The sequence below is a fragment of the Pezoporus wallicus genome, unplaced genomic scaffold (genome assembly GCF_028554395.1).
Source record: "Pezoporus wallicus isolate ANWC-B61680 ecotype Strahan unplaced genomic scaffold, APGP_CSIRO_Pwel_v1 contig_8166, whole genome shotgun sequence".
NCBI lineage: Eukaryota > Metazoa > Chordata > Aves > Psittaciformes > Psittacidae > Pezoporus > Pezoporus wallicus.
The window spans coordinates 3,124,460-3,149,995 of NW_026638114.1; the positions used below are offsets into that span (position 1 = coordinate 3,124,460).

At 55.5% G+C, this 25,536-nt stretch overlaps 3 protein-coding genes across 7 annotated transcripts in view; 1 reads left to right on the forward strand and 2 right to left on the reverse strand.

Annotated features, from left to right (window-relative positions):
• CD74 (CD74 molecule) overlaps window positions 1-4,167 on the reverse strand; it is a 75,848-nt gene extending 71,681 nt beyond the window's left edge. The window contains exons 1-9 of one of the 4 annotated variants that reach the window (XM_057409571.1): window positions 4,014-4,165; window positions 2,715-2,890; window positions 2,525-2,616; window positions 2,374-2,427; window positions 2,053-2,148; window positions 1,746-1,839; window positions 1,138-1,326; window positions 726-815; window positions 276-528 (exon numbers count right to left, since the gene is read on the reverse strand). In XM_057409571.1, the coding sequence (XP_057265554.1) occupies window positions 521-528; window positions 726-815; window positions 1,138-1,326; window positions 1,746-1,839; window positions 2,053-2,148; window positions 2,374-2,427; window positions 2,525-2,616; window positions 2,715-2,890; window positions 4,014-4,084 (870 nt within the window). In that variant the 5' untranslated portion in view covers window positions 4,085-4,165 and the 3' untranslated portion in view covers window positions 276-520. Of the gene's footprint in view, window positions 1-275; window positions 529-725; window positions 816-1,137; window positions 1,327-1,745; window positions 1,840-2,052; window positions 2,149-2,373; window positions 2,428-2,524; window positions 2,617-2,714; window positions 2,891-4,013 lie in introns of those variants that run through there. The other 3 variants (XM_057409574.1, XM_057409573.1, XM_057409572.1) reach the window with 3 other exon arrangements.
• The window catches only part of MYOZ3 (myozenin 3), a 136,996-nt gene that overhangs the window by 60,119 nt on the left and 51,341 nt on the right, over window positions 1-25,536 (forward strand). The window lies entirely within an intron of this gene.
• RPS14 (ribosomal protein S14) lies at window positions 9,445-12,733 on the reverse strand. The gene is made up of 5 exons (XM_057409584.1): window positions 12,614-12,733; window positions 11,237-11,387; window positions 10,943-11,104; window positions 10,477-10,553; window positions 9,445-9,555 (listed from the first exon to the last, which is right to left on the reverse strand). Exons 2-5 carry the CDS (start codon window positions 11,383-11,385, stop codon window positions 9,488-9,490), a joined length of 456 nt encoding a protein of 151 aa, XP_057265567.1. The 5' UTR covers window positions 11,386-11,387; window positions 12,614-12,733; the 3' UTR covers window positions 9,445-9,487.

Genomic DNA, 25,536 nt, shown 5'->3' on the forward strand with positions numbered 1-25,536 from the left:
AGAATTAGAAGCCCCTCTGGCTCCAGGGCCAGCTCCTCTGCCCACTGTTACCCGCTGCTGAGGCTGTGCTCCAGCCTGGGGGCACAAGCTGAATATGAACATGAATCAAAGCCAAGCACTCCACAATAAAATCCCTCTATTGCACTCAGCCAGGGCTTCAACCTACAGGGGTCAGTTAAGAAGCTGATGGAGGTTGTTTTGCTGCTTTTAATGTTCATTCAGTGTAAGAAAGCATTAGTGACTCGTTCAGCAGGGAGAGCTCTGTGCCTGTTGGGATGCCCATGAGCAAAAGGTAACAGGATTTATGGGTCTGACACTTGAAATCATTCTCCAGCCCCCTGTACCCACCTTGAGGGGACAGTGTGGCTCTGGCACTGATGGCAGCTTGGCCCTGCATCAGGGGAAGGGGCACCCACTGTTAATTGCCTTGGAAAGCAGTGTAAGAGCAGAAATGAAACAGCAAAGAGACTAAAGGTGAGCTGGATGCTGAAGTCTGGGCCAGCAACCGTGGCATCCTCTTCTAGTTAACTGGGGGGGAAAGAGGGCAGTGAGTCAGTGAGATGGCTCCAGGACCCCCCAAAGCTCAGGCTGCTTTTGTTGTGTCTCCATCACCACCTCCACCTCCCCAGCACCACTTTGGTGCTCTTGAGGGTGGACGTGTACCTCCCATAGCCCCCTGCATCCTCTGCTGCAGCCCCCAGGGCTTTCCCCATCCCAGGACTCACCTTTCTCTGCACCCAGCTTGAGTGTGTCCACCCCGGAGGACATCATGTCCTCCAGCTCCGGGTTGGTGCGGGGGGCAGCGGTGGCAGCAACTGCAGAGAGAGGGCAGGATGTGGGTGCTGGACCCTCCGAGGGCAGTGGGGCAGAGCCTGCACCCACACCATGAGCTGTAAGTCTGTGGGCAATGGGGGGCTGATGGAAGACCTTGACCTCACACCTCAAGCTGCAGATACCCAAGGTGAGGGCTGGGTTTAGGGGACCCCTCCAGCCTTAAGGTGCTGGCACCAGCGAGGGATGCTCCCTGCAGCTTGAGCACTCTCTGCCCTCTGTCAGCTCTCCCTATCCACAACTAAAACAAGGAGCAGCATCCACGCAGGCTGCTCCTTGCTCTCTTTCCCTTCCCTGCCCACCTACCCTCGCAGTCCAGCTCTTCCCGGGTAGCAGTGCCCTCAATCCTGGTGCCGTTTTTGTAGGAGCACCAGCAGTAGCCGGTGGAGGCATTGCACTGCTTGGGCTTGAAGTCACCGTTCTCATCGCACTGCGGCTGGAACCGGCCCGGATGCACACCCCCAGAACTGGCCTCCGCCTGGCACTTAGTTAGCACTAAGGGCAACAAGAACAAAGGGGAGATGCTGGAAGCGCCCCCCCCCCCCCAGCCCTTCTGCTGCCTGGGGTCTGCAGGAGCTTCTCATCCAGAGCAGTTAAATCCAATTTGAAAGGTGAAGAAGCCCCACCACGGTGACCTAAAGCTCTAGGGCCAGCCCAGGACTGAGGGTGTGGGGAGGTGCTGCAGTTTCCCTGACATACACTCATCCCAAAAGCCCTACAAGCAGCAGCCCTGTGGTATCCCAAGCATCGCCAACCAGAGGCACCCCATGGAATGAAGAGGTCCATGACTGACTGGCCAAGGGATGAGGGTTTGGTTGCCTTTGGGAAGCACCATGGTGGCACCTACAGGGGGTGGTTGTTCCCAAAGGGCCTCTCCCAACCCTTCCCAGCTCAGCAGCCCCCATCCCTGGTACCTTTCTTTGCTGGGATCTCCTTATGCTCCTCCTCTGGCTTGGGGTTCTTGGCCATTTCAAACAGCAGCCACTTGTGCATCCAGGACTCGAAGGACTGCAATAAGGGGAGCAGCACATTAACGATCACAGGGTGAGAGCTGTGCACCAAGCTGCAGCTTAGACCAAGGAAGACCATGAGCATCACCACCATCCTTGGAGTGAGAGTAACCCTGGCCTGGCTCAAGTGGGACTGGTGGGGACACTGCAGTCCCTGCGCAAAGCAGGGCACTCCTCAAAGGGGATGAGTAGAGCAGCAGCAAGCACTGACCTGCCAGTCCTCAAAAGTCATGGTGCTCTTCAGGCGCTTCAGGTTGTCCATCAGGCTGTCCTTCAGCTCCGGGAACATCTTCCTGGGGTCTGCTTGCTGCAGAGGGACCACCGCAGTGAGACAGGGCAAAGAGAAACGAGGTGTGATGCCTGCAGCTCTGCTTGTATCAGCCACACTGGCACTGCAGGAGGCCAGGAGCTCCCACCAGCTCTGAGCATCCCAACAGATCCCCAGCCACAGTGAGCTGGAAGCAGAGGGTCCCATCGCCTCATGCAGCGGAGAGGAAAGCTATGGGGTCAGTAGGGGCACAGGGGACCTTACCAGCAGCAGGTGCTTGACTTGGTCCTCGGTTCTGTTGCTGGCCGGGGCCACGGCCTCAAGGGAAAAGACAAAGGGGAAGGGTGAGCATAAGGGCTGGCATTGAGCCCCGAGGGCAGCGGGCAGCAGCCACACAGTGCTCAGCATCTCTTACCGTGTTGGCCACAGAGGAGGCCAGGGGCCAGACCCTCATGACCATGGGGCTGTTCATCATGGCCGTCTTCATCTGGTTCACCGGCTTGGCACCTGCCGAGGGAGGAGCAGTGTGAGGGGCGCCGGGACTGGTGGTCCCCTCTCCCAGCCACCCTCCATCACCAGCACAGCGGTGCCGTGGGGTTACGGACTGGCCGGCAGCTTCCTCTGCAGCGCCTCCAGCTGCAGGGTCTGCGAGGTCTTGGTCAGTTTGCTGATCTGCCCGCTCTGCTGGTACACGAAGTAGATGGTGACAGCCTGGCCGGCGATCAGCAGGGCCACCAGGATGGAGAGCGTGGAGAGGGCGGCACTCCTGCCCAGCACAGACCTGCAGCACAGGGAGTCGTAGACGGGACCTTAAAGATGATCCAGTTCCAACCCCTGCCATGGCAGGGGGAGCACCAGCCGCCAGCAGCAGATGTCCTCACACCTCATCATCACCATCACCATCGCCTCCCAGGGGCTTTGCCACCAGACAAGCACAAACTGCCCCCGTCGCGTTGTGCAGAAGTGAAATCTCAGCGTGAAGGTCCCTCCTCCACACTGGGGAACCGAAAACCACCGCGGGGTGAGAGGGAGGAGGCACCGGAGTGCCAAGGGGGATGTGGGGGCACGGCATCGCTCTGGGCATCGCCTTTTGCAACGATGGAGCCCCCTGAAGCCTTTCTGATCCCAGGGGGTGGAGTACAGAGTGCACCTCAGTGTTAATGCTCGGGGCAAACAGCGAAGGTGTCACTGCTGCCATCGTGCCCCACTCCAGGGGAAGGCAAAGCCGACGCTATGCAGCAGCTTGCCATGCTGCCAGACCTGCCCCGGGGGGAACGGGGCGCTGATGGGGTGCAGCAGGGCCGCAGGGAGCCGCCGGTACCCGGTGAGGTGCGGGTACCCATGGGTGCTGCCCGGCTGCCGCAGGCAATGGCCGGAGCGGGACTCGCCTCCCCGATGTCTGCCTGGCTACTGATGATGTCAGAGCTTCCGGGCTTCTGATTGGTTGGAAGTTTTGGCGTGCCCCGGGGTGTGGGAGATGGGGCTGGCTGGGACATGGGGGTGGCCCCATAGAGTTGGTTGGGGTCCGGGTCTGCACTGTGTCCCTGCCTGCCCCATAGCCGTGCTGTTCCCCTGCCACCCCATAGCAATGTCATGTCCCCATTGCCCCAGAGATACAGTGACCCCCTCGACCCCATAGCCACACCATGCCCCTGCCCTCCCCACAGCCATGCTCCAGCTCCTTCCACCCCATAGCCACGCCACGGCCCCCTTGCTTCCACAGTGCTCCATAGCCACAGCATGACCCCAACTTTCTGCCCCACAGTCACTCTGTGCCCTCCTGGTCCAACCGTCGGGTCCACTGCATGGTCCACCCCACAGCCACGCAACACCCCCTCTGCCCCACATCCCCATTGCTCTGCCCTCCCCATGACCCCCATCTCCCCGTGCCCCCAGCACAGCACCTTTGGGTGCCCCCGACATTGAGCATGCTGCTGCCGCGGTTGGAGATGAGGTCCCGCTGCTCGTCGGCCATGGCTGCTCCGCGCACCCCGATGGGCAGTGAGCACCCCGAGCGCTGCCGCGGGAAATACCCCGGCCCTCACCCTGCCCCGGCACCCCTGGGGGGGCAGAAGAAATCCCCATTGGCTGCCGGGACGTGCATCACTTGTTGCCAGGCAGACCTCAGCTCGGCAGGTCCCCGGTCCACAAATGATGCTGGATGCAGCTGTGAGCACCACAGTCATTCCGTGGGGCGTCGCTTCCCACCCCATTGCCGCTGGTGGGTCATGATGTCCCGCATGGTGACAACCAGTGCCATGGGCCTGGGGGGCTCTGGGACAGCTGGGTGTGGGCAGGAGGTGGGATACGGGGTACAGGAGGTGGGATGGGGAGGTGGAAGGCAATGCGTGAGGAAGGAAGTGGAATGCTGATTGCGATACCAGAGGCTGAGCAGGACCCTCCATGGGGTCACTTTGTACCTTCTTGGGGCGGGGGGGGGGTTGGTCAGCACCTCTCAGGCTGCAGGTAATCAGGATGATTAAAGGACCACCGAGTGTTTCCAAACCCCTCCTGCAGCAACCCCCTTGCCCTATCTGCAATGGCTTCAGGGGTTGAACCCCCAAACCCAAGGGAGGAGAAACAGCCCCTCAAGGTGAGTGACCCCAAAGCATCAGTGGGAGTGGGGCAGTGTGGGCTCATAGCCCACCCCACAGCCCCATTAGTGCTATATGTGCAAGAGCAGCCATTCCACCCCATAACGCTGATTGTAGGTGATTTTATACAGGACCTGGGACACCCTGGGGCTGACACGTCCCCAGTGCCAGCGCTGAGCCATAGGGCTTGGCCTTTCCGGGCACCCCATGCCCAGCACCAGGACCCAGCACAACCATGGCCAGGGCTCAGCAGAAGTGAAACCGAGTGCGAAACCAAAAGCAATGACCCGGACGTCGCTGTTTACCTGCAAACCTCCACACGGCCCCAGGGCTGGAAAGTGGCTGAGGACAGGGTGAGGACGTGGGTGGGTTTCTTCAGCGGCTCCATCCCTTCTCCCGATCAGTCCTGGATCCATCCATCGGGATGGCACGGCCAGGCCGGCAGTGTGCTGGGAGAGTGGGGTTAAGGAGTAACCTAAAAGCATCCTGCTCTAGTGCAAGGTGTCCCTGCCCATGGCAGGGGTAGGAACTGGATGAGCTTTAAGGTTCCTTCCAACACAAACCAGTCTGGGATTGTATGAAAAGCATTTCCAAGGAGTGAACAGGGTACCCCAGCAGATGCCCTGGAGGAGAAGCAGGCACTGGTGGGTGATGCTCCAGCTTCCCAGGAGGGAAATCACAGCCTCCACACAGGGAAAGGACTTTGGGGTTCGGTCCCATCCCCATGCAACCCAGCAGGAAAGCACTGGGGTTCCCAGGGGTGCACAGGCCCCCTGCCCGAGGGTGAAGACAAACCACTTATCTGCTGCTTGTGAAGTGCTGCTGCATTCAGAAACCATCCCGAGGTGTTAAAGGGGAGGGGAACAAACTCACATCAACCCCTCCATCATCTTTTGGCTCTCCCCTCGCTCTCAGCCCATGCTGGTCACAGGGGCACGTGGGGGAACAGGGTTTTCTCTCACAGCCTCAGCCCAGCTCCCCATAAGACCCCCATGCCGGGCCCACACTCCAGGCTCATTCTGTGACCTACCTCAGCCCTAAGGGGAACCAAGGAATGCCTGAACAGGAACCTGGGGAGCGAAACCCCGCAGTGATTTCACGGAGCGGGGCCTGACTCTGAAACCACAAACATAGGCAATAAACTGGCTAAGCGCCCCGAGCCCAGCACCAAATCAGCCCATGCTCTGCACACAGACATCTCTATTGACTTCTTCAGTACTTCCCCTCAACCTTTCTGCACTGGGCCATGGCATCTAGAGTGGTTTCTGAGTCAGTAAATGGATTTTCCTGGGAAAGCACAGATGTTTTCACAGAGCAGCTTCCAGGCTGCTTTATCCCATTCCATAGCCTGCTGCTGGCACCCGCACCAGCACAGACTCCTCACCACTCATCACCTCCGAGACTTCATCTCTGCGCACATCCTGTGCTGCCCATGTAAAACCTGACAAGCACCATGAGAGGAGGCTGGGAACCGGCTGATTTTGGGGTGAGAAGCAGCCATCTGGAGCAATGAGCAGGCTCAGGGCTCAGCTCAGACCTGCTAATTCCCCAGGGACCTCGACCAGAGCCAAGCAGAGCAATTATCTCAGGCAGGGAAGCAGAAACTACCCCAGGGGCATTCACGTGAAGCTGTTTGTAACCAGCCAAGCCTCCATCCTGCAGCTCCCAGCCCATAGATCCTGCCTGGGCTGGTGGCTGGTGAGGATGTTCCCCACTGCCCATGAGGTGACAGCTCAGCAGCACAGGATCAGCCCCCTGGCCAAACCCAAGGGAATGAGTGAGCCACAGGGCTCACCAGAGAGCGCAGGTCAGTCTCGAGGGGTTTATGGGGCTGGGACAGGCTGCATCCCAAACAGCCCTGTGCCTGCGCTGGGATGAGCATCCCATGCCGCAGCTCCTCACCAAATCACACATGACATCCAGCTGAGAAAGGGCAGGGACCAACACAAGCCATGAAACCCATCCACACGCTCAGCCAGGGGAGCCTTTCCCTGCAGACAGCCCCGGGACACGTCCTGCAGCCGGCTCTGCGCTGGGCTCTCCCGTTTCCCTTCCTCATTCACCAGCTCTCCCGGGGGGTTCACACGGACGCAGGGAGCTGTTTCAGATGCCAGGTTGGCTGAGAAATAAAAGCTGGTTTTGCCATTACTTGTGAAGTGAGCCCAGGGAAATCCCTGCCCACGGCATGGTGAGGGTACGCGGCATGGGTTGGGCTTACAGCAGCTCAGCCTGGACAGCAGAGCTCCTGCCTCCAAAGGGTGAAGGATAGTAAAGCAAATCCACCTTCCTGTACGGAGCAAAGTTCCTGCCCCCTGTCTGAGCCCCAAAAACTTCCCCAGGGGAGGATGCACCAAGCAAGGGGGGAGGTCTGGGTTCCTCCTGCCCCAGGTTAAACCCAAAGGTCCCATCTGGTTCTTCAACAACCTCCTCTCCAGAGCCAAGCAAGGCCAATGCCACCGCAAGGCTCACCACCACTGGGTGCCAGGCAGAGCACTGTGACCTGACCCTGTGACATGGTAGGAATGCACCAGCCAGGTGAAAAGCCACTTCTTGCCCCACTGAGCAGACACCTTCCTATTTCCATGCCTATCCTTGAAAACAGCTGGGATAAACCCTGGGGTGGCTGTGCTCTGCCTTGTGGGCAGCAGGAGATGGAGCCGAGCAGGAACCACCTCAAACGACACCCGGAGGCAAGCAGGGTCTGTTAAACTATTACCAACCTGCACTGGATGTTATATTCTTGTAGAGCTTTCCCTAAGGTACCCTGTGAAGCAGCCACGTGAATGTCACCAGGGACAAAGTAAAACACACCAGGACAGCAGCAGGTTTCACTGTAAGAGTATATATAACACTACTGCCTAGAGGTGTTAGCAGCAAGCAGCATCCTGATCCCCTGCCTTGTTCCATCCTCAGCTCTGTGTTGGCTGAGCCGCTGCTGGCTTCGTGTTTTCAGCCCCTTCTCCACACAGACTCAAGGAACACTTTAAGTACAGGAAAAGAGCAATTTGAATGGGAAATAGTGCACTTTTCGGACAGCGAGGGAAGTTTCCCCTCAAGTTTTCCATGGCCACATCTGAAACTACAAATAAACCACTGGCTGTGCCAAGGGAAATGCTGGCTTAGGAGCATCTGTCCAGGCAGAGATTTTTTTTTCCACAGAAAAGGGAAGTCATGCATTAAGCAAGTTTGCAGAAAACCCAGCAGCAGCGAGCTTGCTTGCTCACAAGCCCAGCTTTCTTCTCCACAGCAAGGACACCTCCAAGAAACCATGACTCACCTCGAAACCACGAGCATCCAAGTAGTTCTCCCTGTGAAGACCGAGGCACACCATGGCTTCAGATCAGCCAGCCTGGTTTCCTCTGCTGTGGAACTCACCCCCTTTCACTGTGCCAGAGCTGGGGCTCAGCAAGTGAAGACCAAGCTTGATAGGAGCAACACAGCCTGGATCCAACCCAGGCTGAGTAACTGCACCAGAACAGAGACTGCTTTGAGAGCAGAGCACCTCCACCACCACCATCAGCACAGCACCCTTCCTGTGAGGGAGGGAGGCTCAGGAGGATCAGGCAGGCAAAAGAATCCCCTCCAAAGCATTTGGAGATGCAAAGCTGTGGGAAGGAGCCCACATGAAAGGGATGAGGTCCTCAAGCCTTGGGATCATAGAATAGCTTGAATTGGAAGGGACCTTAAAGCTCCTCCAGCTCCAACCCCTGCCATGGGCAGGGACACCTTCCACTAGAGCAGCTTGCTCCAAGCCCCTGTGTCCAACCTGGCCTTGAACACTGCCAGGGATGGGGCAGCCACAGCTTCTCTGGGCACCCTGTGCCAGCGCCTCAGCATCCTCACAGGGAAGACCTGAGGGGATACTTTGTCCAAGAGCCCAGGATATCAGAATACTGCCTCTCAGCTTCACTTCACAGGTCACACATCATGTATAAACTGTTCCTATTTGCCATGCAACTGCTAAGAATCCTTGTTTTTCAACCAATTCTGATAAACAACCATCACTTAAACCTGACCACAAGTATTCCTGCACAAACATTTCTCCAGCTCCACATGAGCTCACTCACTGCTAAGAGCCCACAACCACAACCAAGGAGGCAAAGCTGGACGAGCTGTAGCCGCCTTGACACAAACCTGACTACAGCACACTGCACTGTGAGGAGACTGGGATTCATGACCAAACAAGTGGGGCTCTGTGCAAGGGCTGACCTCACTATTGCACAGGAGGTACAAATGACTACTGCAAATGACAGTGTCATCTCTCCCTCGAGCTGTAAAGCCACAGCTATTTTACCCACAGGCACACAGAACGCACCAATCTCAATCTGCAGCTCTCAAGTACTGCATACTCGTGAATCTTGGTCTAAGATTTTGCCACATCTGAGGAAGTGACAGGAACAGTTTCAAAGCCTAGAGAGCTACAACATTGGCCAAGGTGGATCTGGGCACTTATTCCAGGTGATGGCAGCACATTCCATGGAAGTAAAGAGCAGTGCCTAAGAAGTAAGGAGTCATTTTCTTAAACACCCCTGCAAGTATAAATACATAAACAGAGCTGCCAAGGGAGCTGTAATTCCAGTGCTTTTAGAAGCTTTCCATGTATAATCAAGAGCACCTCCTTAGCAGCACTAACCATCCCCAGCCAAACCAGGCCAGCCCCAAGAGCATGAGCCATTTGTGCATGTAATTAAACTGAAGCCACTCAACTTCTGAGCATGCCTCAATAAGAAACAGTGGAGAAGAGGTTTAAAAGAGAGTTTTAATAAGCAAAGGTGCAGCACTGTTCACAGACGACGTCCACGGCGACCACCCTTCCTGCGAGTGCTGTCAGAGGGGATGGGGGTGACATCCTCTGCAGGGAGAAGAAACAAAGAACCACACTGTTACCTTCCAGAGGTACCCCAAGAAACCAACTGGGCACACCAGAGCCACCCACCACACACTCTGTGACCTGGTTTCAGCTGGGTCATTTTACTTAATTTCAATTACTAAACTGCTCTCATCTCAACCCATGGGTTTTACCTTTTCATTCTCCCCATCCCACCAGGGGTGGAAGCAAGTGAGCAGTGGTGTAGTGCTTAGTTACCATCTGTGCTTAAACCACAACACCCCACGGCTACACCCTCTGGGTACAGAGGCCATGCACAGGCAGAATGAGCACTCCATAGGCAAAAAGCTATCTCTGAGCTCATAAAGGACTTAATGCTGCAGAAGCAAAAATCCCCCTCTCCCATCCTACTTAAACTGAGCAGCCACAGCACTTCCAAAGAAACAGAGGGTGCTTGATGTAACTTTTAGAGCAGCCAACACCACTGCTTCCCACAACCACCCAAAGCAAACTGGGACATTCCCTGGGCAGCTGGAACCCCACTAGTACTGACTCAGAGTATTAAACCGAGACCAGCACAGTATTTCCAGGTGACTGAACAGCTCTGGCACAAGCACTGCTCCAGCAGAGGCCCATGAGCACCCTGCTATGCAGCTGGGGTTTATCCTGCAGACAGAAACTTGTTTCTGAAGCCTGCTCACGCCGCCTCCTGGTGAATCATACCCTTAAGAATCTGTTTAAATTAAATCACACCTTCAGTGCCATCTGAGAGAGGCCAAGAAGAACATCCCAACGTGAAATCATCAAACCGAGTGGCACATGTGCCTGTAAAGCTCTTTTTACTAAATAATCCCTCAAAACTGGTTTGTTTGTTTTTTTTTTCTGAAGTAGCAAGGCTCTGCACCATAACGGACACATCTAGGTACTGCTTTCTCCATCACTCACCAATGCGACCAATCTTCATTCCAGATCGGGCCAGAGCTCTCAGGGCTGACTGGGCACCAGGTCCGGGAGTCTTGGTCCTGGAGGAGAACCAGAACCAATAATCCCTTAAATGATCCAGAAGCTAGACACAGCTCACGGTGTTAAAATCAGTTTCCCCATCCCAAAACATCCAGGTCCTCAGACCCAAATCATTCACAACCAACCACTAGACAGGCACTGCAATGTCATTCCAAACACCTTCCCATCTGCTACCAAATAAGAGCACACCCCTGCGCCAGTCAACTGGAGAAGCCATTCAGAACGGGTTCAGAATGGGTGACATCAGCCAGTCACCACACAAAGCGACAGGCATCCTTTGGGTCATCTGAAGTCAAGTTCACAGACTGCACTCACGTTACCAACTGAGGCAGCACGAAGAAAAGCTGTGGTTCTGGTTCTAAGACCATGCCACATCCAGCCAACACACCTATTTCCACCGGTAGCACGCAGCTTGATGTGCAGGGCAGTGATGCCCAGCTCCTTGCACCTCTGGGCAACATCCTGGGCCGCCAGCATAGCCGCGTAGGGAGAAGACTCATCTCTGTCTGCCTTCACCTTCATGCCACCAGTCACCCGGCAGATGGTTTCCCTACAAAAGGCAAAGGGGAAGTTTAGGAGAAAGCTCAAAGGCTTTGGTGGAACCTCAACCCAAATCTCATTTCTGTGTTCAAAACTGAAGGACCCAGGGTCTGCAGCAAGGCCATGGGTGGTCAATACTCACTTGCCAGAGAGGTCAGTCACGTGGACAAAAGTGTCATTGAAGGAAGCAAAGATATGGCAGACACCAAACACGTTTTCTCCTTCAGCAACCTGAGGTCCCAAGCTGATGACCTGCTCTTCCTTCTTCTCCTTGCCCTTACGAGGTGCCATTTCTGAACAACAGAAGAGAAGTATGAGCGGTGGTGGATTTCTCAGCACCCTCCTACAGGATTTTACTGAATTCCCTGCTACTGCAACCCTTTACCAAGCAAGATATGTTACTATTGGCAAAACACAGGTAGCAATCTGGGGTACAAGAGGGCTTACAAAATCCAAGGCTCCCAGCTTTGCTGTATGCTGCCAGAGAGGTCACCACCCACAGCTGTTCAGTGGGGTCCCTCCTGCTGCCCTTCAGAGCAGGAGGTACCTAGGCTGTGCTTCATACAATTGATGTCCCCAGAGCACGAGACCCTCTCCCTGATAACCAGCACTACTGAGCGCTTCCCCTTGCTTGTTCGTGCCTATAGGAAAGGAAACACCTAACCAGACAATTATTAAAGCCCCGGGTACTGTCACAAAGCTCTGGCTCTGCTGACCTTTCAAATACTAGCTTGGATTCTTCTCTGTTATTGGTGTCCTGACCACATCCTTGGCACTAACCCAGGTATGTCTTCGCTCTGAAGCCCAAACCCAGCTATAGAAGACGCGGCACTCAACAGGGCTTGGCTGGGTGGCTCAGGAGCCCGTGTATCTGCTCCCGAGCACAGGAAGATGGTTCCCTATTGCCCTCTCCTGCCACATACCAGCTACAACCAGCGCCTTGCACATGAGGAAAACCTGACGGCTTCATTAAGGAACTCCATCCAAGCACGACCTGCTTTAGCCCGATGGTGCTCTCTGCACAGCAACCCGCACTGAGCACCGACTCTTAAACCAGCCACTCGGACAGCCACATCCTCTCCCCTCACCCAGCAAAAGGCTCCGTGGACGTTCCAGCTGTGAACCCCAGGGACACACCACAACTGTGCAGCCGCTGAGCCGCGGGCGCGGTGCAGCCAACACTGACCTCAGTGCAAGGAACCCGCTGCTCTCCAGCGCTCACCCGGGCCCGCAGCAGGGACAGCCCCGGCCTCTCAGGGCCGGGCCGCAGCCGCCTCCCGCTGCCTCCACCGCGCACAGCCCGCGGGCCTCCCGCTCCTCCACTGCACCAGGCCCAGCAGCTCCGCCAGCCCCCGGCTCGCCCGCGGCCTAGCGCCGCGCTCCTTCGGGTGCGCTCCCCCAGCGCCATCCGCGCTGCACCCGCGGAGCCCCGGGCCCCCGGAGGCGAGCCCCGGGCGGGGAAGCCGCGGCGAGGCGCGGGCGGGCGGATGGCGGCGGATGCGCTCGGGGCCCCGCTCACCTGCGCCTCTGCTCCGGCGGCCGCCGCTGCAAAGGAAGTGGTGCTCTCAGGAGACGGAAGTCACCGCCGCTCACCCGGAAGTGATGGCGGGAAGCGGCAAGATGGCGCTGGGGAACGGCGTTTCCCAATGGCACGGGCAGGACTTTGCCCCGTTCCCGGCCCCGCCGGTCCCTTGACACCGTGAGCGGCTCTACCGAGGGAAAACCGGGCCGGTTGTCCTCCCCAAGACGGTGCGGCCGCCTCCCGAAGGATCCCTTCTCAAGATGGCGGCGGCCACGTTCCGATGTCCCTTCCCAAGATGGCGGCATCCTCCGTCCTCCGCGTCCCTCCCAAAAATGGCGGCGGTGCGTGTGGTGCTAACAGAGCCCTGCCGGGAATGCTTCGGAAACGCAGGCCTGAACCGGTTTAAAAACAACGATGAAAACCACCCTAATGCCAGCACGCTGCCGCAGTCCGCACTGACCGGGCTCAGCTGCGACACAAGCGTTCCCCCTCTGCTGTCAGGGTTCCAGGCAGCTGCTTGTCCCTGCCCTGAGAGCGAGGAGGTGTTTGGGATTTTCCCTGTAAGGGGATGTATGTGGTGGGTTTAAGACACAGAAGTCTGGAGTATTTTCTGTTAAGGAACTAATGGGAGAGATTCCAACCCGTGTCATTCCCTGTGGGCTCTGCAGCTGCGAGCGATGGTGCTGGGACTGCCCTCCCAGAGCAGTCATTGGGAGATCTGCTCCACCTCTCCAGCAAACAATATACATTTGTAAAGTTTTACATTAAGGTTGTCCAGTAAGAGAATGTTTTCTGTTTCCAAATGATTTTAAAAGCATTCAGGAGAGTAAAGATGGGAAACATCAAAGACCTTTGGAAAAAAGTAGATTGAACCAGACCTTACAGAGCAGAGACTTTACATCCACTTCCTGGTCCTGGAGCTGCCCTGCTTCAGACGCCTCACCCCTGCGCTCAGTGGGCTCGGTGCCACGTGGGTCTGGGTTGTGAGTGACAGGCGGGGAGCACGCCCGTGGGTGCCTGCACGGGTGGGGAAAGCCGACAGGTTCCGATCTGCACCCAGGAGCTGCAATCAGAGCTGATCCAGCCGCAGGGGAGCAGATGCACGAGGGAGGCTCCTTATAATGGCCCCGTAGCAAAGCTGCACTGTCCAAAAGCCGGCAAACATCTGCAGCACCTCTGCCTGACTGACAGCATTTGCTGCTGCCCTGTGGGAAACTTCTGATCCCCTTCTCGCACCATCAATCAGCTCCACAGCTCTGGGGTGCTGAGTGTTTATAGGGGCGATCCCTGTGTGAACAAGGCTGACGTCTTTTGGGGTACCTTTTCCTTTCTCTGGCCAGGCATCGCAGGTGTCTGCAGGTTGCAAACCTCCCAGCTGCCACCCGGGAGAAGAGCTCCCTGCTCCCCACGTGTTGCGCTTCTTCCCCAGGAAAGCTCTCTGTGCCCACTGTAACACCTGGCTTGACCCCATGGGCCACCTTCACCTGCTCCTCTCTTCATTAGCAGACAGGGATCTTCCTGTTTAAATATTGAAGGAGAGGCTTTTAAAATATACATTGGCAGGAGCGCTGTAATTCCAGCCGGAGGCTCCAGTGACACAGCCTGTGGCCTGATTTGAAGGGAGGGGGAAGGAAGGAGTTAGCAGCAGGCGAGTGCTGCAGAGGTCACCCTACATCAGGCCATGTATGTGGCTGTGGGTGACCCATCTGATAAGGAGTTTGGGGACGGTGAAGGCTGTGCAAGCAGCCTGGGCTCCTTCTCTCCCCAAGGAGCCACGTGTGCAGGGCAGGCTGTAAGGATCCTCTGCCTTGCACCAGCCTCAGATGTTCCCCAGGGACAGATGCGAGCCAGAAGCAAGGAAACAGGCAAGCGTCCACTTATGGGGTAACAGGCTGAAATAACCAGATGAGCTTCTAAATAGAAACAACCCAACATTCAAAATCCAGTACTGTCCACAGCCCCAGAGCAGCTGGGAGGCAGGCTGCTCCCAGTCCCTCCAGGCTCTGTGTGGGATGGGGCTTTCTCCAGTATCCAGGACAAATTCTTTCCTTTTACTTTGCCTTCCACCAGTCCTTGAGTGTCTGCCTGCAGAATGTGCCTAGAGCTCCAGTGCCAGCTCCAGCCAGGCTGTCCTAGCTGCTGCAGACAGCACTGAAGACCTTCTCTGGCTGGGATGCGTTAGAAGGGAGGCACCCAGCAGGGGCTGCAAGGATTGCATCCTCAGTCCTGGATGGGAAGGATGCTCAGGCCACGGTGGGGTCAGTGCCAGAGATTATGTGTATTTGCTTTGAGAAATCCCCCAGATTTAGTTCCTTAATGGGTAATTAACATTCCAGCTGCTCCTTGGTAATAGCCTCTCCAGCCCATGGGAAACCCACAGACACAGTGACGCTGCAGGCGGATTTCATAACTCAGCCAGTGACTAAACAGAAAGGGAGCTGGAGAAGCGAGGCAAATGGGAATGATGCTCCGGACCTCTTCTCCTGCCTGGGCTTTGGCCCTGCTGTGAACTGGTCCTGGTGAGGGGTCAGTGGGAGGCAACTGGCCTGACCTGACCTGCAAAGGTCCCTGCTCCAGGCTTCCCACAACAGGAATTTTGGCTCTCTTTCCATGCCTGGGTCTTGTTCCCACAAACCACCAGACCAGAGGCCTTACTGGTGGCCTTGAAACAGAGATTGGAGCTGGAAGAGGTCAAAACTCTCCCCAACAGGCTGAACCATTGCTGTCTACTTAGTACGAAGCAGGGTCTGTGGTCCTGGCTCTCAAACAGCTCTGGGCCCCTTGAAATGGCGTCTTTCCTCTAGTAGCCGTGGCAAAAAGAAATTGGGGCCCCAAATGCAGCCATTCACAGGTAAAAAAAAAAAAAGGAAAGCTTTTCCACTTGCTTTTAAGGCCATTTTTAGTTCTGAAAGGCAGTTTGTGCATGCACACATGTAAAATGATGTGTCAGAAACAGGCATAAGGAGATTAAAAATCTCCGACAATGAAGTTAAAGCATTTAAGGAATTGGCAGAGACTTCAAGAGCTGGTTTCTGGTCCTAATGAAGCCAGTGGAAGTGCTGCCATGGACTTCAAGGGGACCATAATTTGGCTGTAACTCAGTAGGGAGCTGAAAGTGTTGATTAATAAATTGGAGACAATGCGGAGGAAAGCTGCTAAACTTCTTTCTGACAGATGTGCTGAAGAAGAGCCTGGAAGCTGAGGCATGCAGGAAGGGAACTGGTTTCCTTTGTGTTTGCAAACAGAATATAGGCAAGGAGAAAAGCCCTGCTACCTGATAGTCATGTAAACTGCAGAGCTGGTATTAATAAATAGCAATGCCTTCCTGAGCAGCCTTCTGTTCATTCTTGGAAAAAAAAAACTATGTATTAGCAAAAGCCAAGCCAAGAATTCATCAAATTCCTTTTTTTCTCAGAAGTAACTCTTCAGTGGAAAAGTTTACAGCTGGAGATTGTGGATTCTGCAGATTGTCCTTGGAGTCTGGTGCGTGCCTTTGAATTACTCATTGCTGGCTTTTTGCTCGATGATTTGTGCATGAAACTCCTGTGCTAGAGCTCTGATAGAGGTTAGCATGGCCTCAGAAAGCCCTTCCTACCACAGATACATTTTCAGGCTGAGTTTGCAAATCCTTCAAGGCTGAAGAAAAAAGAAATCCCTTTAATACCCTTTACAGCAGTTTGCAGCCGAAAAGCTTCCTGTTTGTCCCTTTTTGTTTTCTGAGCTTTCCAGTAGCTTTGGCATAAGCAAAGATATTCTGAGATCTTCAGAGAAAAGGCTTGTGCGGGAAGTGAAATGTTTAAGGATAAGAAGTCTTTGACTTCAATGAATGCTTCAGAGCACGTTAGAAAATGTGCAGCCATAATTGTCTGCGACTCTTTGTGTCTCCTTCCCTACGACTTCCTTTCTTCTTTGCTTTTTGTTTGTTTATCTGCCTGTTTCATTTGATTGAAATTGCTTCCTCGACTCCCGTTAAGTCGGAAGCTGTCCCAGAGCGCGCCACCAAAACCAAACCCGGCAGATATTCTGCTATATCTCATCCCCATGGGTTGCACATGAAGCTTGTCCCCATGGGCTGGACATGAAACCTGATGGGGTCTTCTTCATGTACTGCATCCCTCCTCATGCAGGTGATGAGGCAGACCTGGCTAGCTCTTGCTAGGTTATAGGCTCCCTTCCCCTGGACCAGAGCATGTCTCTACATGCCGGCAGAGCCCCTCGCAGCCTCCATGGGGAGAGCAGGGGCAGGAGAGCTGAGCCACGTTAAGCTCATTTTCCCCCTTTCTTAGGTATGAAGGGAATTCTACGTGTGTTCAGGCAGGTTGCAGGGCTGCCAGCCACGACTCAGATGCGCACCTTGAGCTTGTCTTGAGGTGGAAGGGGCGAAAAGATGTGATGTACTGATGCTCTGAAATCACACCCGGGTTCTGTGCATGGGGAGGAGGATGGGGACAACCTCAGGCTTCAAAACCTGACACGAAGGGCGCACTGAGACAAGGATAAAAGGATTCTGTAGGAGGCATCAGCCTCACACCCGCCTTGCACCAAACACACTGCCTGGTCTTTACCCTTCAGGACACCTCATGGTGCTTGCCCCAGCGAAGAGCCGTGAGAGCAGGGACCTGTTGTGAGCATCGCGGGGCATCACTGTACACGCCCCACGCCCGGGGCATCAAAGGAGCCCTCCCGTCGGGGGATTATCGCACAGCCCATGGTCACGCCGTGTGCCCGGCACCACCGGGGCTGGACACGGCTCTCACCGCGGTTGAGCAGCCGGGAGCGGCGCTGGGCAGCCCCGGGGGTCCGCCCCCGCTGTGTGCGGGACCGCATCCCGCACTCCCCGCCCTGCGCTCGGCCGGGCACGGAGCCCAGCGCGGCGCTGCCGGGCCTGGGCCTGCCGGGGGCCGGCCGGGCCGGGCCGGGCCGGGCCGGGCGGGGGGCGGTGCCTGGCCGGGGCGGCGGGCGGGACGCGCTCAGCGGGGCCGGGCCCGGCGGTGCCGAGCGGAGCGGAGCGGGCGGTGGCGGCGGCCTGGCGGAGCGGTGCGGAGGGGAGCGGGCCCGGCCGGGCAGGCAGGTACGGGCCGACCGCGGCGGGAGCGCAGACAAAGGGCGGCCGGGCGGTAGCGCGGGCCGGGACCCGCCGGGCCTTGCACCGCCGCCGGGCTGGGGCTGGGGCGGGGAGCGGGGCCGGCGGGGGGGCCGGGCCCCACAGCTCTTCTCACCCCCGAGCCCGGCCGTCCCGTCCCGTCCCGTCCCCTCCGGTGCCCGGCGGGAGGAGCCGGCCGGGGCCGCGCAGCGGGAGGGGAGCCGCCGAGGCCACGCCGCAGCACGGGCACCCGGGGCGTGGGGTGCGAGGCCTAAAGCGGCCCCGCTCCCGGAGCGAACGCGGCGGGAGCGGGGAATCATAAAGGACTGGAGGAGGTCGGATGTGATGGAGCGCGGCGTGGCTGGACTGTTGAGCGCCGTATCTTCCCTCTAGGAGAGGTCCATGCATTTCCCCAGCCACCCGTGAACTCAGGGCCTCTCAGACATCGCTGTGTTTATTATTGCCCCCAGATCTGTTGGGTTTTGCTGGCGATGGGGCAGCCGGTGATGCTCGGTGGTATGGAAGCTGCACCAGCGTGGCCAGCTTTGGGCATCACTGATAATGGGCTTTGCTTCCCATGGAGGCTGGTGCTCGCTCCCAGCACCGCGGTCACATCCCAGCACAGGGGCTCTCCCTTCCCGCTGCCGCAGCACACCGTGGGGCTGGTGTTCTTCCCGCTGCCGATGCTCGCAGGGCTGGGAAGCAGTGCCTTGCAATGCTCCTTTGTCACCAACAGCCTCGAAGCAGCAGCTCTTCCTGCAGCAAAGCAGCATCTTTGTTGCTCCAGTCTCGGGAGTGTTTTGTACCGGTGCTGTGCTGGTGCAGACTGGGAGGTGAGCAGCCCCGTGCCTGCTGCTCCCGGCTGCACACGGGGACCGTAGCCAAGGAAGTCGTCCTTTTCCAAATAAAACAACGAGGACGGATTCAGTAGGAAATAAGTTCCTTGCTTCTCAGTGAACTTGCTGTGGGTGGGGAAGGAGGAAATTAAACAATAGAGAAAACGTGCGGGGCTTTATAGAGCAGGAAAAAAACCTCAAATCCTGCTGGTGGGGTGGCCGAGCATCTTCCCTTCACCCGTGTCAGCGCTCCTTTTTGGTAAGGACGGCAAAGGTGATGGCCAAGCTCATGTTTCCCAGCACTGCGCCTTGTCTGGAGCATCTGTGCATGGGTATGGAGAAGCCAGGACCTCCCGTCTTGCCGTCCTGCTGGTCCCCAAGCCACTCAGGAGGGTCACCTCTCCCAGCCCTGGTGCATGCCATGGTGCTGCAACCCCCGAATCCCTCCTTCCCACCCTGGAGCTGCCGGCACAGGGCACAGATACTGACAGGAAAGCTCACACACGCAAACCCTTTCCCGCTTCCTGCGCCTTTGGGAAGCTGGCGGATCTGGTGTGCTTGTGTTTGGGTGGGGATGGAAAACCCATCCCATCCAAACAGGCTGTTTATTGCGGGTTGCTTTGGGTTTTTTCCCCCCTTTTGTTTCTGTACTGCGCTGTCAGTACTCTAGAACAGGACACACTGAATGCACTGTTGGTGGTTATTTAAACAGAAGAAAAGGTGATGCCTCTTCTATGTCAAAACTAGGCTGGAATGGAGAGGGAATGATTAATACTTTTTTCAGTAGCATGTCATGGTGAAGTATGGCACAGCCGAGTGTGTCCCTGCTGCAGAGTATCACTGGTGATGTCTGCCCCTCTTCACTTGCAGGCTTTTGTATCCAGGTTTGGTTTTGGGGGCATCTCTGAGTGTCTGTGCTGGAGGTGGAGGGCCGTGGTCCCATCAAGTGTCCCATCTCAGGTAGTGGAGATGGAGCTGCTCTCTTGGCTGTTTGTGCAGTGTGGCAGCATCATGGAGAGCTTTGCTTAAAATGGTCTTTTGTGGAATTCTGACTTCTAGATGTACTTTCTTGAGTTGGGTTTTAGTTTTGGTTGTAGAGGTCGAGCACGCTAGAATGAGGTTAGGACAGAGAGAGAAGCAAGATATTAAGCTCTTATATCTTGCGGTTGCTTCGTGGCCACAGAGGACTGGGGTTCATCATCTCACTGATGTTTCCTGCCCTGCTCTAGAAGGTGCTTTAGGACTTCAGGATTGGAGACGTTCAAGGCCAGGCTGGATGTGGTTCTGGTCAGCCTGGTCTAGTTGAAGATGTCCTGCTCATTTTAAGGGGTTGGACCAGGCGACCTTCGAAGGTCCCTTCCAACCCAAACCATTCTGCGAGTCTATGACTGCCCTTGACTTCCTTGTGTGTTTTTGGCTGAGGTGCTGGCATTGCTTTGTGCATTTTGCAGTGTGCCATCATCACGAGTGTGCTGATGCCTTTGTAGCCTGAGACAGGGGAAGGAGGACTTGGATGGAGGGAAAGCATGATGCTGCTTTCTTGGAGACCACCTCATAAAAACTCAGGACCCCGTCCCCAGCTGTCCATGGGAGATGGTGGCTCCTGCACCCCTGTTCTGTGCCCATCACTGGGTGCAGTGGAGCAGGCAGCCCTCAAACCAGGACCCCTGGAAGGGCTGGGTGAGTCACACAGCACGGACGTGGGGAGAGGGCGGTCTGTAGCTTATGATTCATGTTGTTTTCCTGCAAAAGCCACCGACTGGAATGGCAGAGCCTGCAAAGACGAATCAATATTGAGCTGTAAATCCCACACGTGACTGCCGGTGGTGGCAAGGAGGCTGGGGTTGGGAGCGCCTTGGTGCTGTGTCCTTCCCAAAAGCAGCAGGACCTTGCTGCAGCCCTTGCCCTTGGTGCTACCTTCCTGGAAGGATTTGGGAAGGTCAAGAGATCCTCACTGTAGCTATCCTAGGAGGAGCTGCACTGGTATTAATGCCTGGAGTTCAACCCTGCTGCTGGTTTGGTTCAAAGCCATAGAGATGGAGGTTGTCTTGGAGAGACCAAGACTCTCTCTCAGGGGCTCTCTCCCCTGTTGTCCCACTTCTGCCAGGGAACCCAAAGTATCTTGGAAATCTCATCACTGATGCAAAGCAAGGAAGAAGTGTTTTCTTTCTGTCTCTGGGCATGTTGAGGGTTGGATGTACAGCGAGGGGTGTCCTTCTCTTCTCCTTCCGCTGCATGTGGAGATGTGGATCTTGTCCAATGGCTCTGCATATGGTCTGGAAGGATGGCAGCCCCTCGGTGTCCCTGCTGCTCTCTTGGCTCTGCTTCCTGCGCCTTGGCCTCGGCAAAACCCAAATGCTTTTCAGCTACTTGTCAGCGTCTCACCGAGTATCCCCCTTCCTGACCACTGTTTGCTTCTTCACAGCCTTATACAGCCCTGCAGGGCTTGGAGCCTGGGGCGATGTTACCAGCGTGAAGAAAAGGGATGTGTTAGAAAGTGTCAACAGCACAGTCCTGAAATATGGCTGCAAAATGCTGTCAGTGCCTGAAGTATAAACATAGAGCTCAGGCCATTTTATGTGTGCTCCAGCAGCCTGGATTCATCCCTTGGCTGTGCTGGCCTCATGGATTTATGATGGAGAGTGGGATCAAGGCTGGGAGAGAAGGAGGCTATGCGTGGTACCTGGGATGGGGATGCTGTGCCTGATGGCTGAGTGGGGGTATGGGAGCCCACTTGAGTGAGTGGGAGTATCCCCAGGTAGAGAGGCCAGGAATGGTGTGGTCCTCTGGCCCTGCTGGCTGGTGAGGTGTGAAGCAGCACATGTTATGGTGGTTTATTAGCTCTCACTAGCTGAAAGCACAACCTGGTGCATGAGGCCTTGGGGTGGAGGTGTAGATGGGGCATCTAGCTTGGTTCCTCAAGCATTTGCTTTGCTTGGAACCTCTGCAGAGGAGGAGGAGAGGACAGGGCTGATGCTGTAGCCTGGGAGCAGGTAAACTAAAGCAACAGGCTTCCCATGGACATGCTACTTGATCCATCCAGCCTCATACAGGGATCTGGAAAGAGGGGAGGCCAGAGGCAGCTTGGGTGCCAGCAGCCCCGATGCTGCACTTGCAGGGTCACACGTGGGCTTCGCCATCAGTGAGCACTGCAGCGTCTGGTACTTTTTAAGGGTGGTGAAGTCTGCATGCAGAGGTAATGTCTTTTATTAGCCTAATACCTTTAGGAGAACACAGATGTGCTCTTGGGCCTAGGAATGCCTGCACACCCAAAATGTGTCATTTATTCCAACTCTGTCCATTGTCCATTGGTCTGATAAAGGATCTGACCTCCACTTGGCTCGGCCATGACCTCAGAGTGTGCTGGTCCTGGAGCATCCCGCCTCTGCATCCGCCTGTGCTTCCCAGCCCTTCCCCAAAGGACCTGCCAGCCCAGGAGCCGTCCCTGCAGCACATCAGGCAGTTACCTGGCTTCATTCAATACCTGCTCCAAGCACCTGGCCCCGTGGGTGCGTTAGGCTCCTGGCAGACTGCAAGGAATCAGAGCTTGGCTGTGGCTCAGCAAAGCATCAGGCAGGATGGATGCAGTCTGGATCCTCAGGAGACCCTGGGAGGAGGGGGCAGCTTGTGCAATGCTCCATCGTTGCAGGGTTAGGATGCAGGCATTGGGGGTGGTTGCTCTTCATGAGCTGGTTCATGATGTGTTTTTAGGGATGCTGCTTTGCAAAGCACCATTTTGGAGCTAGTTTAAGTGCTTGGCAGGGCAGCCTGCACTCCCCAGAGCAGCTGGCAGTTCTTCTGTGGCAGGATGGATCTGCTCTCCTTCCCACTTCGAATTCCCTGTAATGGGAAGCTGTCAAGAAAACGAAGCAGCTGGTTTGTCCCATGGGGCACACGGTGCTGCCATGGCTGAGGGGGAGAATCACTGCTTCCCTGTGATCCAGCATCACCCTCGCACTCGCAGCAGGATCAGCATCTCTCCAGGGGAAATCTGGCCAAGCGAAGTGTCACAGGCAGCAAAAGGTGGTGTTGAGAGGTTTTCAGTCAGGGTTTCATTGGGAAGGAGTCCTTGTGCGACCTGCAGTGAGAGCACAGGCTGCCATCCAGCACAGTATAAAAATTGATATGAGGTTATTTTCCCCTTGTCCCTTTTCCTTTTAAAATACTTGGGATGCGGGCCCTGCTTGTCCAGAAAGGCTCTTGGGCACTTGGAGAGCCTCAGGAACCCACATGGCACATTTCAAAGCAGGAAAACCCGATTCATTGAGTGGATTTCCCCCTCCTTTCGAACCCACTTAAAATTCATGGGGAGTTTTGTCAGTAAGAACCTGTTTCAATTAAGGGACAAAAGAAACTCTCCTCGTTAAGCGCCTCTTTCAATTAAGGACTGGGAGAATTCCCCCAGCTCCTTCCTCTGGAGGGAGGCTGTTCCCAAAGATTCAAGGGCAAAAAATACCCACGAGGAGTCGTCACCTCCCAAAAGCTCCTGCTGTTTTAGGGGGAGGCAGCAGCATGGCCCAAAACACAACCTGGTTACAGGGCGTTGGGGTGTTTGGTAGGGATGCTGTTGGGGAGCATCAGTGCCCAGCCAGCAGCCCTGGGACATAGGAAAGCTAATGACTGCTGCTAATTGCTGGCCTAATTAATAGAGGAGGCTGATTCATGCTGGTGTTTGGAGATGGGGGGAGTGTGGAGGGGTGCTCTTCAAAATCAGGGTGCTGAGGATAACGGGGGTGGCAGCCACCAGTGCCCAAGGATCAGAAATAGGGTGATGTCTCTGGGGGGGTTCCTTGGTGGCTGCAGCACCTCAGGGCTGGGAAATGGGGATTAGCAGGGGTAGGACCTGGGGAGTGGGTTTAGGATATGGGGTTTGCTAGAATTAGTCTTAAAAGCCCTGTCAGTCAGGCTTGCCATGGGGAGAAGTTTTAATCATGCGCTTCCAGGAACCTCACCCAATTCTTTGGGATTTGGAGTGGGTTTTATCATTGTTCTAGGGTTGTTTCTCCCCTAAAAAATCAGCAAATATTGGCAGTGATTTACCACACACCGAACGTTGCTTTTCCATCCCTCTGCAGGGAAAGAGCCATTTTCAGGATTGTTTTTTTTTGAAGAAAACACGAGAAAAACATTACTTTTATCTCTTCAGTAAAACCAAAGTGCTCACAGGGCTTTCTGGATGAAAAACAGCTCTTCCAGAGCAAGGGGCTTTGGCCAAAAATAACTTTTTCAATGTGAAGATCTTTGACCGCTTGCATTGGGCTCATTGTTTCTTTCTTAGAGGAGCCAGGCAGGTTGTGGGCAGCCAGAGGCAGAGGTTTATATCCAGAGGGAGCGAGGTGTCAAGGGGGTATTCGGTTCAGCAGCAGCAATCCAGGAGGATGCTCCAACCAGGCTTTGTAAATCAGGTCTTAAAGTGCTGAGAAAAAGGGAGGATTTTCCTCCTGAAGTCCTTCTGGGGTGCAAACCCTCCAGACCTTGAATAAATCAGGATAAACTTTCCCAATGTTCCCTTGTGTTTGCTCTCATCCAGCCCAGCTGGGAGGGTTTGGAATGGGAGCAGTTGCTTGTCCCAAGGGCAACTGCTGGGGCTGCCTTTGTCCTTGTTTGATTTTACACCTTTTGGGCACTGGACAAACACGGGTGTCCTTAGGAGAGTGGCGCCGGGGCTATCCCCGGCCAGCAGCAGGATGTTTTTCTCCCTGGCATGTTGTAACTACTGTTTGCAAAGCACTTAAGCAGCCCGTGTAATCTACAGCTAAGACGCTCCTTATCTGCCATTATAAACCTGTGGTGCACGGGCAGCCTCGGGGAGAGCGGGTGGCCAGGACAAGCTTGTTTCTGCTTGTTTCTGCCCTTCTGCTTGTTCTCCCCTCTCCAGGTGCTCCGCATCCCTCTCCCTGCCTGGACCCCCTGGGTTTGCAGCCTGGCAGGAGCGATCTGAGTGCCCATACCGCTCATCCCTCCATCCATGTCTTGTTGGGGCCATCCTAAAGGCTCTCCCGGGCTCTCAGTAAATGGGGATCACCAGGAAAATCCCCTGGTTGGAGCTTTTATGCTGGATTCCTCTCCCTGGGCTGCTGCACCAGGAAGCTGGGACCTGCTACCTCCTGTGCTTTGGTACCAGCGTGCATCCTCACATCACTGCGTACTGAAGCAAAGGAGTTCATCTCCTGATGGTGCCTTCTCTTGGCCGGTGAATCCAGCCCTGGCTGGGGTGGAAGGCAGCAGTCCTTTGCAGCCTGTGACGGCTCTTCTCCCATGCCAGCACTCCCAGGTCTTTGCTGTTTCCAGCCGAGGTTGGGATCACTGCTGTTCAGAGCTGATAAAGGCAGCAGTGCAGAGGTAGGTGCTTAAAGGCAGCTTTTTCATGCCAGTTACTTCTTCATATTCAAAGCAAGCTCCCCTGTCTTCAGCTCATAGTTGTCTCCTGAATAATATGATGGCATTAATCTCCTCTCTAAAGACATGCTTAGCTCAGTGGTTTTATATCTGTAGCCCTCTAAATATTACCAGTGGAATGAAGGGGATTCCCTCTAGAGGGAACTTAAACCTATTAATAACAATAATTTGGCTGCCTTTTGTGCATCTTTTAAAGGTAGTTGTGATTCCTGGGGCTGCAGGGCACCAGTTAGTGGTTGCTGAGGATGCTGGTGAGGATGTGAAGGTGTGTGAGGCACAGCAGGCATGGTGGGCAGAGTGCTGTCACCTTGCTGGGATCCTGGGTCCCAGCCTGGCTGAATTTAGACCTTCCAGTAGCCTTTTACCATCAAATCCCAGCCTGGGTTGGGTTGAAGAGACCTTAAAGCTCATCCAGTTCCAACCCCTGCAACAGGCAGGGACACCTTCCACTAGAGCAGCTTGCTCCAAGCCCCAGTGTCCAACCTGGCCTTGAACACTGCCAGGGATGGGGCAGCCACAGCTTCTCTGGGCACCCTGTGCCAGCGCCTCAGCACCCTCACAGGGAAGAACTTTGTCCTAATGTCTAATCTTTGTGGCCTCCT

What these genes read in the sequence shown, in the direction of transcription:
- RPS14 (XM_057409584.1), bottom strand. Translation starts at nt 11,385, where the DNA reads ATGGCACCTCGTAAGGGCAAGGAGAAGAAGGAAGAGCAGGTCATCAGC. An exon ending in GTGACTGACCTCTCTGGCAA is followed by an intron (nt 11,105 to 11,236) that starts GTGAGTATTGAC and finishes TGCCTTTTGTAG; the next exon opens with GGAAACCATCTGCCGGGTGA. An exon ending in CGTGCTACCGGTGGAAATAG is followed by an intron (nt 10,554 to 10,942) that starts GTGTGTTGGCTG and finishes GTTCTCCTCCAG; the next exon opens with GACCAAGACTCCCGGACCTG.